At 38.3% G+C, this 13,234-nt stretch overlaps 3 protein-coding genes across 5 annotated transcripts in view; 2 read left to right on the forward strand and 1 right to left on the reverse strand.

Annotated features, from left to right (window-relative positions):
• The first annotated feature begins 1,919 nt into the window (after positions 1-1,919).
• On the forward strand, positions 1,920-3,540 carry LOC145898699 (sorting and assembly machinery component 50 homolog A-like). 3 transcript variants are annotated; one of them, XM_082987267.1, is made up of 2 exons: positions 1,920-2,476; positions 2,566-2,708. In XM_082987267.1, exons 1-2 carry the CDS (start codon positions 2,118-2,120, stop codon positions 2,579-2,581), a joined length of 375 nt encoding a protein of 124 aa, XP_082843393.1. In that variant the 5' UTR covers positions 1,920-2,117; the 3' UTR covers positions 2,582-2,708. The 3 variants fall into 3 exon arrangements, with proteins under 3 accessions (XP_082843393.1, XP_082843391.1, XP_082843390.1); XM_082987265.1 differs by adding an exon at positions 3,368-3,540 and having other exon boundaries at positions 1,927-2,934; XM_082987264.1 differs by having other exon boundaries at positions 2,370-2,476; positions 2,566-3,540.
• A 2,975-nt stretch (positions 3,541-6,515) lies between these two features.
• On the forward strand, positions 6,516-7,355 carry LOC145899149 (uncharacterized). The gene is made up of 2 exons (XM_082987870.1): positions 6,516-6,645; positions 6,781-7,355. The coding sequence occupies exons 1-2, from the start codon at positions 6,567-6,569 to the stop codon at positions 7,275-7,277; spliced, it is 576 nt and encodes a 191-aa protein (XP_082843996.1). The 5' UTR covers positions 6,516-6,566; the 3' UTR covers positions 7,278-7,355.
• A 179-nt stretch (positions 7,356-7,534) lies between these two features.
• Positions 7,535-13,234, reverse strand: part of LOC145898484 (uncharacterized) — a 28,360-nt gene continuing 22,660 nt past the window's right edge. Inside the window, exons 31-41 of the mRNA XM_082986953.1 lie at positions 12,863-13,078; positions 12,451-12,636; positions 11,722-11,925; positions 11,361-11,499; positions 10,766-10,829; positions 10,531-10,645; positions 9,758-10,122; positions 9,467-9,593; positions 9,281-9,379; positions 8,965-9,056; positions 7,535-8,197 (exon numbers count right to left, since the gene is read on the reverse strand). Coding sequence (XP_082843079.1) covers positions 8,080-8,197; positions 8,965-9,056; positions 9,281-9,379; positions 9,467-9,593; positions 9,758-10,122; positions 10,531-10,645; positions 10,766-10,829; positions 11,361-11,499; positions 11,722-11,925; positions 12,451-12,636; positions 12,863-13,078 — 1,725 coding nt within the window. The 3' untranslated portion in view covers positions 7,535-8,079. The remainder of the gene's footprint in view (positions 8,198-8,964; positions 9,057-9,280; positions 9,380-9,466; positions 9,594-9,757; positions 10,123-10,530; positions 10,646-10,765; positions 10,830-11,360; positions 11,500-11,721; positions 11,926-12,450; positions 12,637-12,862; positions 13,079-13,234) is intronic.

The following is a 13,234-nucleotide window of genomic DNA, read 5'->3' on the forward strand; positions in this document are numbered from 1 at the left end:
CGTTTCATCTCGGGATTTTCATCATTGTGTTGCAAGTTCTTACAAAATTCACTCATCGTTATTGAATGTACACTTATATCTGTGCCTGCAAGTTGCAATACGCTTTCAGAATTACTGAGTGCCCCGGAACTCTGACGCATGACGTCACAAAAAAGTATGACAATAATGGCCAGATTCCAAAAAGGTTTTACCGTAATATTTTTGGCTTTACTTTTTCTCCAATACAAACAAAATAGCCAATGCAATAGTCGAAAATTTCATGATAAAGGCTGTACTACAATCATTTTCCGTGTAAAATGCAGACGAGCCGGCAAAATGGTACGGTGAAGTGACTATTGCATTGGCTATTTTGTTTGTATTGAAGATTTACAAAACCGTCAGTTACGTTCATGACTGTATGTCAGTTTGAACTTTCCCTTTTCGTACATGACATGCGATTTGTACAATCTACTAAAAAATCTAGTAAAAAAATCTAGTCAAAATTTGCAAATTCGGCAGCAGATTTCGACCTAAAATACAACCACTAGACGCCAGGACAGACGTTAGAAGTGATAAATTTATATTATGACGGAATACACATTATAAATGCGCGATGGGAGGCGGGAGTCTCGCAAAAATTTAGATTAGCTGTTTGACCAACCCCAATGATTACTTAAAGTAAATGATCTGATCTACAGCGAATTTTACCTGCAGCATTGCGAAGTCGTAACCGTGAATACAGTATTTTATAGATTGGAATTAATTTCATAAATATAGCTTCCAGTTGTAATTGCGCCACATGTAATGCGTTGGTGCGTACGCCATAGTTAGGATAACCTTGGTCTTGCTAGGGAAGAATTTTGTTTCGTCACACAGGTTGTTAATGATTTGTGTAGTTATATGGCGTATGCACCAACATTCTCGCATTACACGACTACAAGTGACGTAACTACAACTATTTTTATACAATTTCAATACATCATATAAATGTATTGTATTTAGTTGGTCATTAGGTCTAATATTGTTTGTCTATCCGGACCCGGCCGGGCCGGATAATTTAAAACTAAGAACATCACTACAATTGAGTATTCTTAAACCACCTTCACCGCTGATTTATGTCTCCATATTAGCATAGAATGGTGTCATGTTTGCTTCGAAACTTGAATTCGAAAAAGTAAATTGATCAGTAAAGCTAAGACATTAAATAGCCAAAATACAAAATTGTAGGTTACGTTGGGTCAAAAGCAATTCAAGAAATGACTGTTATTCTATCACAACGCGTAATCTAAATCAAAAACAACAACAAACTTATTTTAAAACACTAACTTTTTAAAAAAAAGAGGGATAAATACAGCACAGAATTTTGTTCATTTTGCATGCAAAAAACTTGCTCAGATTAAAAGCATGCAGTGAAAGTGATATAAGGTAAAATGTCACCTCAATTTTCCAGCGAAATGACCTCAACTGCAGGTCACAAATAATCCTCTAGTTCCACCGCATGGTTGTTATTCAAAGTAGTCCTCTAGCGCTGTCACGCGGATGTTATTTAAAATAATCCTCTAGCTCCACCGCACGGATGTTATTTAAAATAGTCCTTTGGCTCCACCACATGGATGTTATTGAAAATATGCTGTTAACACATACCCTTTAAAAGTAGCACAGATTTTTATTTTAGGCATATTTGGCGAAAACTACCCGGAGTATTTTCTGTTACATTTGACCATTGATCTCTATTAGACACCATAGAAAAAATCTTTGGATATGACTGCACCTGATTGTGTCGCTTGTCGCGGTTTTTTAGCATTTTACCCGTGACCCCTTTGCTCTACTGGGCGACTCTTGTGTTTTCTTCCGTTTTTTTTGTGTATTTATATTATACACATAATGAATTGTTGCCACATAACCCAGAACAAGTCTCACCGGATGAAAGACAAAATGTCAGTTGTAATAAAAAAATCATAACTTGATGCTGGAAGAAAAGTTATTTAAATTGATCCATAATGTAAGGTTAATTGTCATGTTTTTTGTAGATTTTTAATTGATCTTTAATTTTTTTATATATAGCAATGCTGTGTAGCCTTAATGCTTTTGCTGAAGGGCTGTAATATATAAATACATATATTGGCACAAACCTCATCATGTTGCAAGATGGGGATGAAGATACACACACTACAGAAATTGTCCTTGAAAATAAGGGAGTTGCTGTCAAAAAAGTTCATATCAGTGGCCTAAACCGCACCAAAGCTGATTTTGTAATTGATGAAGTCAAACCTCTTTTTAAATCCACCACATTTTTGGAAGCATACACCAAAGCTATTTTATGCAAAGAGAAGTTATTAGCAAAGGGTGTATTTAAACAGGTGTCTGTTATTATAGACACTGTTGATTCTGGAGACGATGGGCCGACTGACAACATTCAGGTTGTCTTCAAAGCTAGGGAGAAAAACATGGTAGTTGGGGAGGTGAAAACAGAAATGTCCAACAGTGAAAAACCTAGGTGGGTGCTCCGACTTCTTTCACCCAATGTAATGGGCAGGGGTGAGAGTTTGTCAGCTTCTGTTTCTCACACATTGTCATCACATTCAGGAAAACAAATTTATGAACCTACTGACTTCCAATTTTCATTTATGAAACCTCAAGAAAATGGAAGTCTCCAATCCACTTTGCTCAAAGAGAAGAATTATTGTTCTTGGTCATCATATAATGAAACCATTCGTGGCCTAGAAACCGGTTTAAAATTTCCATTCTTAGGAAATAGCCATGAAATTTCGTGGAACTGCCATTGGAGGGAATTAACTTCTTCAAGGTCATGTGCTTTTGCTGTTCGTCAATTGATGGGCCACTCATTGAAATCATCAATTAATCACACCATGATAATTGATCGCTGTGATGATCACATATTCCCAAGCTCTGGTGTTTATGTTAAAATGAGTGAAGAGTTGGCTGGACTTGGAGGTAATGTAAAGTTTTTTAAGGAGGTTGTGGACTTTCACCTAGCTACTACCCTTTTAAAGAGGGTAACATTATCTTTGGGCATGAATGTGGGCTTTGTAATTGGCAAAGCAGGCCAACACAACATAAATGACAAGTTTTTTGTGGGTGGGCCATTAACCCTAAGAGGCTTTGAAATCAACTCTGTTGGAAAACAAGAAGCTGGCTGTTACCTTGGTTCTACTGCATTTTGGCTACTTGATGGACATATTTACACACCACTGCCATTCTATTGGCATAAGTTTGGCCATGGCTTCTGGCTTGACAATTTTAGATTTCATGCATTTGTGAATGGAGGAAATTCTTTTGATGTTGATACACAACAAAATATTAAGTCTAATATTTCTGCTGCTTTAACAAACTTGCGTTTGACTTTTGGTTTTGGTTTGGTTTACAGGTTTATGCGATCAGCCCGGTTGGAATTAAACTTTTGTTTTCCTGTAAGAGCTGCTAAGACTGACAAAATATGTGAGGGTATACAATTTGGAATTGGTGTGAGTTCTGTTTAGCCATACTTTGTTGCAGTAATATTTTTTTGTAATTTGTTTTTATCAAATTATGTTTGAAAGTGGAGTCCTTGCTTTGTGCAAATAAATTTGATGAACATGTTTCATTGTCTCTCTCTATCTTGATAGCGTTGTAGGTTTAAGGTTGATTGAATGTGCCATAACGTGGAAGGTTAGCTTACATTGATGTGTGATTTATTGGCCACAATATATATGTTTAATTCTGTCGTACTGACTAAATTTTTTGATAATTTCACAAGATGTCGCAGTACCGCACGTCGTGACATTTTTCGCCAGGCTACCACACCGCAGTGTGTTGTGACACTGATGGCTAAACATAAACTTTGAACACTGTAGCGGTAAAAAGAGTTATTTATTGTAATGTGTATGTAGAGTTATTGGATTCCAAAAAATATTACGCAATAAAAATCGTTTTGGGGACAATTTTATTCCACATTAAATATCCATCTTCATATATAGAAAGCTTGGCACCGGTGCTGAACGTCACAAGTTGTACTGCCATGATGATTTAACCCATGCGAATACGACAATCTCTTAGGATTAAACTGGGTCGGCGAAGAGCAGTGATTCCCAACCTTTTTGTGGTTTCGTACCATGGAGGCAAAAACAATTTTAACGCGTACCACTTGGTTGAGTGTTACAAAGTAACCTAGGGGATAAAGTAACGAACATTTTGATACAACTTTCGATTTTTTAAATTCGAACTATATCCCCAAAATACGGAACGGTGCTCGCGTACCGCCTGGAATGCCGCAACGTCTACCACCGGTTGGGAAACAAAATTTCCAAGATAATTTACAATGTGCTGTTTCGTGTTGAATCGAAATTTTGACCGAAGTATTACTTTTCTGGGATTGTTTCAGGGAGTAGATGAATGCAAAATTTTTTTTAAAACTTTTCCTATTTGTTATGTTACATACATCTGCTTTTCAAAGAAATGCACAACTTATAGTTCGTTACAAGACATCTAGTTGAAACGTAGGGTTCCGCAGACTTGATGATTTTAAAAGGGTTTTGGTTATTACTTTTAGGAATAATTTTTGTAGTATTGCAATCAAAAGAAAAATTACTAGCTTACCGTAAGTAGTTTTTCTATGTATAGGCTATGTGATGAACATATATGTCCATAGTTGATAAGGATTGCAAACAATGATGAATGCGTGTTCTAGGCCTATATGTAAAAATCTGTCGGCTTTCTTATGAGACAATTATATTTCGCTCCTCCCTGCAAAATATGTTTCGCGAGCATCGTCGATATCTGCAAAATCAACACAAATTAAATACTTTTAACCGAGAAAAGGTTTTATCCGAGTTCTTGCCTCTGTTGTTACGACGGCAACCAATTGTTTGGAATTTCTAGCGCTCTACAAAACTTCAGAACAATGACGTATGCAGTCCAAAATTGCTGGGGGTGCTTTAGGCGAGTTAGAGTTTTTGTTTTGCAGAAACCGACCAGACTTGATTAAAGGCAATTTGTTTTTAATAAAAGTCACAGTTTTAAACATTTAGAAGTTATGAATCAATAACTTTCAGCTTTGGGACGGACTTCCCCCCTTCCTGACTACGCCAATGCTTTACAGTGTAGACCTCAAGTAATGAAAATAATGAGAAATTGTAGAACGGCTAGGTTATTATTTGACAAAGCAGGTAACAAAACTGTCGGCATGACAACTACAACAACAACCCAATTGCCCACAGCATGAACTATACCGTGAAAATTACTTCAATGATGAGACTTAATGCCATCGACTTTAATGTTATGAGATTTGGATATAAATTGTGAGACTTTTGAAAGTTCAGGTTCGTAAAATTGCTAAAAAGCATACCTGTTCAACATAGTAAAAACAACCCCTTTAGAATCGATCAAATTGGTCCAACTTGTAACATTATGTTCATTCGTTTTGTCACAATATGGTAAGTGTTTTTTTATGAAAATAAGCTTTTCGCCCAAAAATATTATTGTCAGATAACGCAAATGAAATCATTACTGGCAAAAGTTTGCATAAAGTTCAACTTTAAGGAGTTTGGGTTTGTTACTACAACATGCGTGCGTTGTATATGCTGTTATGCTACGCAATCAGTTACACGAAACGGAGTATTTGCTGCGCCTAATCGGCAAAATCAAGATACTGATTGCGTCAATTGCAAATACCGATGCATGTTTATTGCAGAACAGACGTCACGAACCTGACGGTTCCCCGGTCAGGCAACTGAAATCGAGTTATCGAACCAAGAGTCTTGTTATGTTTTCTAAATTTTACAGCTTGAATATAATTTTAAATCCAAGTAGTTCACTTACGTTTATGCATGAGGGATGGATCCTACGAACAACGTGAAAAAATCAATTCACCAGAATTTAAAAAATTATCGGGGGTTGTTTCCAACGTGGCAAAAATGCTGCATCATCCTGTTTTTGACATTTTTTTACCAAAGCATCATTACGTGACGATTGCATGACGTGCGAAATTTTGCATTTGGTGTTTTCGATGGTTTTGTCCCATTCTCCTGTCTAAGGTGTCTCGTACCGCAAGTAAAATTCCAGCCTAAACTTCTCACTCGTCCATCAATGTCATTGACTGCATTCCACTGTATGGGGTTCGTTCGGTTTCATGTCGTAGCTGAGGCCACATCGCATCGACAGTGCCAGTGCGGTTCCTATGTTTTATAGTGGCCAAAAAAGTTTATGACTGGAACGTCTTAACGATGTCAGTCATAAGTCAAAATGACGGGCTGTTGTCAAATCAAAAAAAAGCCAAACGGAGTCGCCGCTTCGGCGGCGTATCAGTTGTTGACGAGACCAGTAGAGGTAACATTCCTCTACCTTTGAGCTGAACTTTTCCGCGAAACCATTAGCAACTATTTAAGTTATGCGGGCGTGACGTATATTTCTGACATTTTCAGTGTAAGGCGATATATCCAGCATTCGTTCTATCACTTTTTTTCTACGCCTTATTTGGATTCCAGGCGCCTCCTGTTTACTCCGCCACAGTGCGGCGTCGGGTATAAATAGTGGGCTGAGTTATCTGCTAAGGTATAGTTGCAATCGGCGGTGATTAAGAAATATACAGCATGAAAATCGCATCGTTTCACATGTTGGTGCTCATCACTCTGGTGGTATCTCTGCAGTTGTGCGTCGCAGGGCGCCCTGGTAAATATTTTACTTGTTTTTTCATGAAACAAATGTTTATCAATGAAATGTGAAAATGTAGTTTCAGTGTTGTTGAGTTAATCAAAAAATAGTTGTTACTCATTTTACGAATTTATCATAATTATTTTTTTGCAGTGTCCTGTCCAAAGGGTTTCCACTTTTCGGCCGACAACTCTTGTTTCAAATACGTCACCGAAGACATGTTTCAATACGACAGTGCCAGGAGATATTGCGAAGAAGAAGTTGGCGGAAGACTCGCCGTTCTCGACACCACTGTCAAGTACAAGACGGCCATCGGTTATTTTAACACAGTGTTTGTCGCCGAGGAGGCAGAAGGGGGAGTTCCCACTGCCTGGGTGGATGGAAGATGGGTCCAGGGCACAAAGCACGTCCAATACAGGAGCGGGATCATCAACAGACGTCCGCACTGGATGACCCCGACGCGTAACGACGTGACGCGTAAATTGTTCCGTTGGCCCAGCGAAGACCTTTTCGGCTCATCTGCGACGTGCATTGCCGTGTCATTATGGCATCAGAAAACAGTCAAGTCACGGCAGTTCGCAGGCATTTACAACGTACCATGCAATAGCTTTTATTGGACTCACGCGCTCTGTGAACTTGAAATTTTGTAACCTGTCTTCACTGTGTTTACTTGTTTTTTTTTGTTTGTGTACATACGCGCCATTGTTATAATATATACTTCAACTTGATCAACACGTTTATCTGCGTCTCTTCTTCTAAGTTTTAAGAAACCGCAACCACAATACAGGGCAACGAGGCTTTAAAAATGGTTGTACTCCGTTTGGCCAATTCCGTGGCCGGCAACAAAGTGAGCCTATCTGAAGACTATTTAAGTAAAATTTTTAAAACCGAAGAGGCTGCATGCGTTAAGTAAAAGTTTTATTGAAGCTTATGCACACAAAATACAGAATGCTACCACACATTTAAGTATACAATATTCGAGCAAAAATGATTTTTACAGTTGAAAGTTCGAAGCAACTCTTTTTTATTTCACAAATTTCGGCCCTGTACGTGATAAATTGCCTTTTATAGGCCCTGAATAACCGCTAGGATTATCCAAGATTATTCAAAAGAGTAGCAAACGATCAGCGTCAGTTCGATATATTGATGACATTTACCTTTAATTGTAAGGATTATTAATACATAAAAAAACGTATCTGACAATTACAAGCATATGCAGTAAAAATGTCCAATTAAAATTCAAAAAATATTCTAACACAAACACAATAAAACCAACGTGGATAGATTTATTTTAAAACAACTCCATTCATCGTTTTCCTCCGATTCTATTCCCATTTACGCAAGTCCTATTTACAGAGCACACGATTAAAAGCAACACACAGAAACAAGCGAAGCATGATGTCTAAAAGCCACTACTGTAACCATAGTTGGTCTTGTATCCAAACATGGAAATCAAAATCGGAAAGTGGACTTTAACGTCGGATACTCGGAAGTGTCGATTGCGTAATCTCTGCATGTGGGGCATGTCCGATTTCTGGTCAACCACTTGTTCAGGCATTCAGAATGGAAGCTGAATGGAAGAGAAATATGTAACGCAACTCATAATCGCAGTAACAGCTAATAAGCGAGCCAGGCGTACGCGGATTTGGCTCTACGTTCCAAGAGTGATTTAAGAGGTAAGTGACAGGGTGGTTTTGCGTGGAAGTGTCGACGAACTCATTTCACTTGGAAGGGAGGATCCAAGCCAGTCATGGTTGGAGTTTTAATCTATGTTTGACATTTTTTAATAAACTGCCGCAAGTTAAATTTAATGACGCAAGCATCAGGGGAAGACCGAAGAGCGTCATAGCCTTACAACGTTATGACTGAATCACAAGCATGAATATTATTTACGCGGTACGTCCGCGAGCAATACGAAAATCGGTCTTAAAATTTTTTTATGTTCCCTTCAGTTATTTTTGACAGCTTACGTCACGGAATACTTCGAATCTACCTTGCGGCTTAACAATTTTTAAATTAATTTCCAATGAAACGACAGTACATGGAACAGTTAATGTTTACATACGTAACAGCTTTGAAAGTATGGGGTAACAAAAATAACAAACTATCTTAAGTGGGGCTCAATTTTCGATAAGCGCATATACCCTCAGTTCCTCATCTATAGCTTTTAAGTGTCTTGAATGAAAGCCCTGATTACAGTGGCAACACACAAAACCTCATATTTGTGATTTAACAGAATCCAGCGTTGGTTAACATACATACATTCAACCAGCGTTGCAAAGAATACGCAAACCCATTGAAGTAAGGTAAAGAGAAATGGTCAGGCAATCCACTTACACATGTCCACATAGAAGTTTGTGGGTTTCACTGGAAGTTAGAGGATCGTGGCAGATCACACAGGGTTCGTCCTCGTTCGTTTCTCGCAACTTCTGCAAAAGAATTTCATGATAGTGGCGACATTCACTGCATGGTTCCAAAACGACTTTTCAAAAAATAATTGTTTTCTATGAAGACTCACACAAATTATAATACACCAATTAACTGTTAACGTAACAAAAAAATTGCTTAATAAATAATCCATATTTTAGTGTGTTCGCGCCAGGGAATGTTTCAATAGAAATGCACAACACTATAATATTAAGGTGCAACGTACAGTTGTTTTTGGTTGCTGTTGTTTGCTCTGTACCCAGGGGGCAACTGATGGCATATTAGTTGGACGAGAAGACGTGGAGTTGAATGGTGCGACCTGACCCTACAAACATAACAAGGTTTCTTTCGGAAAGCGATCACCGCAACTGGTTGCAATACACACAATTTGAGAAGTTTCAAAAAAATTTACCACTTTTTTGGACATGCGCTTGTTGATGACCACCGTCGCTTGTTTGACAATATCTTCCAACGACAATCCAGTCAAAGAGTTGTTATTGTTCTGTCGTACCTCTTTTATGCATTGGGCAATTTCATTCCTAAACAGGGCACACATTTGTTGATAAAGCGAATTATGTTTTCTACGTGTACAGCAATTCGAGCGCAAAACGTCCGTTAAGCCAAGTGTTCCACGCAGGCAAGCTTGTAACAATCAGATTGGAATCAAAATTAAACAAAAACATATTAAATGGTCTGTTGATACCTCGGTACGTTTGGGTACAGCTTTCGGAGCTGGTCCATAATCCTCTCAAAACTTCCCTTATGTTGTGGCGCTGCCTGAGGACGCGTTGCAGGTTGGGAAGTTTCAGGCGCCGGTGATTTGTGTCTTGGTGCAACTGGTTGAGTCTGTGGGGGTGGTTGGGGTGGTTGTGGTGGTGCTGGTGTAGTCTGATAAGGTGGTTGTATAGGTTGTGGCCTTTGTAGTGCTGCTTGGTGGTTCTGAATTACTGGCGTTTGGTTGAGCTCGACTGCTGCTATGGTCGTTGCAATCTGGCTGCTGGATGGTGTTATGGGACCAGGGGATGGTGGGTGACTATTTGGTGTCGAAGTTAAACTCTCCCGACCATTCTGATGAAATAAACGATTTGTTTGCAAATGTGAAATCCATTTTGTATTGATTTATGGATTTATTGATTTATGCTTTTATAGCGAAATACATGCTGTTGTTACAAAATTGTGATATAAAGTATGAGGTGGATATCGTCATGCCGATTGGGACAGAATATGGAATGATTTCCAGAATCGATTAACAAGCAAATGTGAAATCGTATAATGAGGAAAACTTAAATTTATGCGAAAATTGACAGAAATGAAGAAGATTAACAAAGAATCGGTTGAATAAAGGTCTGTTTCAATTGTCTCAATACACAAGATTACATGAAACATTGCAAAACTCTATACTGAACATTTGTAACTCTCATATTTTGACCCTAGTGCAGATTCAGGTAAATTTCAGAGGTTTCCACACATACATACCGTAGGTTGGTTCAACCACGGACCTTCTGGTGGCATCACAAGTGAAGGATTTGACATTTGTGGCGCCACCGGGTTAACAGCATTCCGATAAAGTTCTGCGTGATTGTTCGCCATTCTAGAATAAAGGTCATGTTTGTGACGTCAGAATATGCCAATGTAAATTCACGCACATCGGCGTGACGTTAAAGCACGGATATATACATGTATGTGTGTGTGCACATATGACAACACTTACGACATTGCGTGCGAAGTTTGGTCATTTGGATGAGGAAGGGGCATTCCGATCTTGGGGGGCATACCTGTAGAAACATGGGTTTTAATATTAACCTGCAACAATCGTATTTGTTATGACACTGCATGTTTCTATTGCTAAAGTGACTCATTGATCATTGGGTGCAAAATACGTGGAGTCGATAACGTTGAAAAGGAAAGCCAAAGTTAGGATGCTGTTAATTATATTCCAAGTACGTTTTGAACTCATACTGGGTTCATCATCAGTACTACTACTTTTCTGCAACCAGTTCAATGTAGTAGTACTGATGATGAACCCAGTATGAGTTCGAAACGTACTTAGAATATGATTAACAGCATCCTAATTTGGCTTTCATTTTTACCCTTATTGATAATGTTTGTGTAATAACATGTAAACACATTTTCGCCACTTTTTCAAGAACTGTCTGAAAAATTACGCAGAAAGTCGCCACGAACAGATTTCACTAAACTGTGTACATCTGAAGACATGTTAAACTTCGTTGCGTTAGGTGATGTTTCGGCAAGTACAACGAAAACCGTTTGACGTCACGTTACAAAAACCAATGTTCTTCCTTTACCAAACGGTATAGATCGTATCGCAGCTTGAACTTGGTGGAAGTTTGGTCCGGGTGGAGGGGGGTTGGGTACGACTATGTTCGGTAACTCTGACAATTTTTTTCCACGCATTATTTCTTGGATCTGGTCATTGTACAGTTTCTATAATGTTTACAACAAATATTTAAAATACGATATAGCAGCAATGATTTCATAACACTTAACCAAAAACGAGTTAAGCATCCTTGTTACCTTGTTAAGTCAAAATCAATCAAAAATAAGCATTCAGTATAATTGGTATAGTAGTATTGATTACATTAACTGTTTGACAAAAGTAAGTTACAATGTCACAGCCGAAAAACTGTCCGTGTTTTCTGCACTCACGTGCGTTGTTTCGAGTTTTATGTAACATTCGTCCGAGTTTTTCTTCCAGCGCATGCAAGCCTCAACCACTTTAGACTTGATAAGCGGAGAGTTCATGTATTTTATCGCTAATTGTTCAAACTCCTTCGAAAACTTCTCGCTCTCCAGTTTCGCGACCACCAACGTTTTCGTGGCGAAATTTTCGCGAGTTCTCAGTGTGACGGTCTGATAAAATGATGAACAACTTTCTCAAGAAGTGCTTTAAGAAAAGAGATCAGAAAGCATTTGACTTGTAACAAAATCTATATTTCTAGATGTATTGCAAATATTTGTTAATTGAGTTTCCGGATTTGCTTTTATCAATGATCTCGGGTATTTCCACAATCAAATGCTTAAATCGACGCAAGTGAGGACTTCAATTAATCGACTCAATTCGAAAATCACAGGCAAAACACGTAAATTTTAATTTTGTTGGAAAATGGAAAGTGTAAAGAGTAGCAGGTAGAAAATCACACCACTTCTTAAATAAATCTAACGTTTTGACGGTTTATAAATGCGGTTAACTGATACGGACTGACTTTGTTTTGTAAGTGAGAAATTTTTTTTAAGAATGGATATAGCAATAGTTTTTATTCCTAATAGTCATAAGCAATTAAAAAAGGCCAATGTTTTGGAAACTACATTGAGTAGAATCTAAAATACGCTGTGGTTTAAGACGCCAGTGTGTATAAAATGAATCGCAGTACATACCTCCGCCGCAATAAGCCGCTCTGAACATTCCTTTAACTTCGCTTCCATTTTTTTCAACTCTTCAGCGGAATCGTATTTGTTTTTGAGCCAGTTGTCTCTGTCACTCTGCATCGCATGGGTCAGGTTTTCGATCTCTTTCTGTTTGTTCGCAAGAATTTCCTTCAACTCTAATTCGGAATCTTCAGCCTGCGGGAATCGAAAAAATGTTAACGAAAATACAAAAAAAAAACGAGTGACAAGAATCATTTCATCGCCAACGAAACCATTCGTCAATGATGGATGCTTGCATTAGGAAATACCCTTGGAACAAAAAAGGCAAAGGCAACGAAAAGATCATATTGAAATAGTGTCTCGTTCATCGGCAACTGTTTGATTTGCAGAACACGGATTTTGCACCAACAAGCGAGTTTACCTCTTTTTGTTGTTTCTTTGCCGTTTTTACGCTTTCTATTAAAGTGGCCTTCTCCCGAGCAACCTTTTTAGCTTCAGACTCGGCATTGAGTTTCGCCATTGTTAGCTGATGTTCAGCTGTGTTGCATCGATCTTTCAGTTCAGACATGTCCTTGCTCAACAGCGCCACCTCGGTACGGGATGTGTTTGCGAGGTGAGTAAGTTTATCGTTGAGCTCCTGTATTTTTTGGTCAAAACTAATAAGCGGGCATGCAAAAAAACTGATTGTATTGTTTCGTGCACCTATTCCAAGGTACTAAATAAACAAAACAAACCGAAAAGAAATAATTGTGGATTTTTTACGGGCGTGGTGGTAATTACATTTGTTAACGTT

This window comes from Ascidia mentula, chromosome 4 (genome assembly GCF_947561715.1).
Source record: "Ascidia mentula chromosome 4, kaAscMent1.1, whole genome shotgun sequence".
Classification (NCBI taxonomy): Eukaryota; Metazoa; Chordata; class Ascidiacea; order Phlebobranchia; family Ascidiidae; genus Ascidia; species Ascidia mentula.

Coding starts and splice junctions, on each gene's coding strand:
- LOC145898699 (XM_082987264.1), top strand. CDS start 2,607: ATGAAACCTCAAGAAAATGGAAGTCTCCAATCCACTTTGCTCAAAGAG.
- LOC145899149 (XM_082987870.1), top strand. CDS start 6,567: ATGAAAATCGCATCGTTTCACATGTTGGTGCTCATCACTCTGGTGGTA. Junction 6,646..6,780: donor GTGCGTCGCAGGGCGCCCTG/GTAAATATTTTA, acceptor ATTTTTTTGCAG/TGTCCTGTCCAAAGGGTTTC.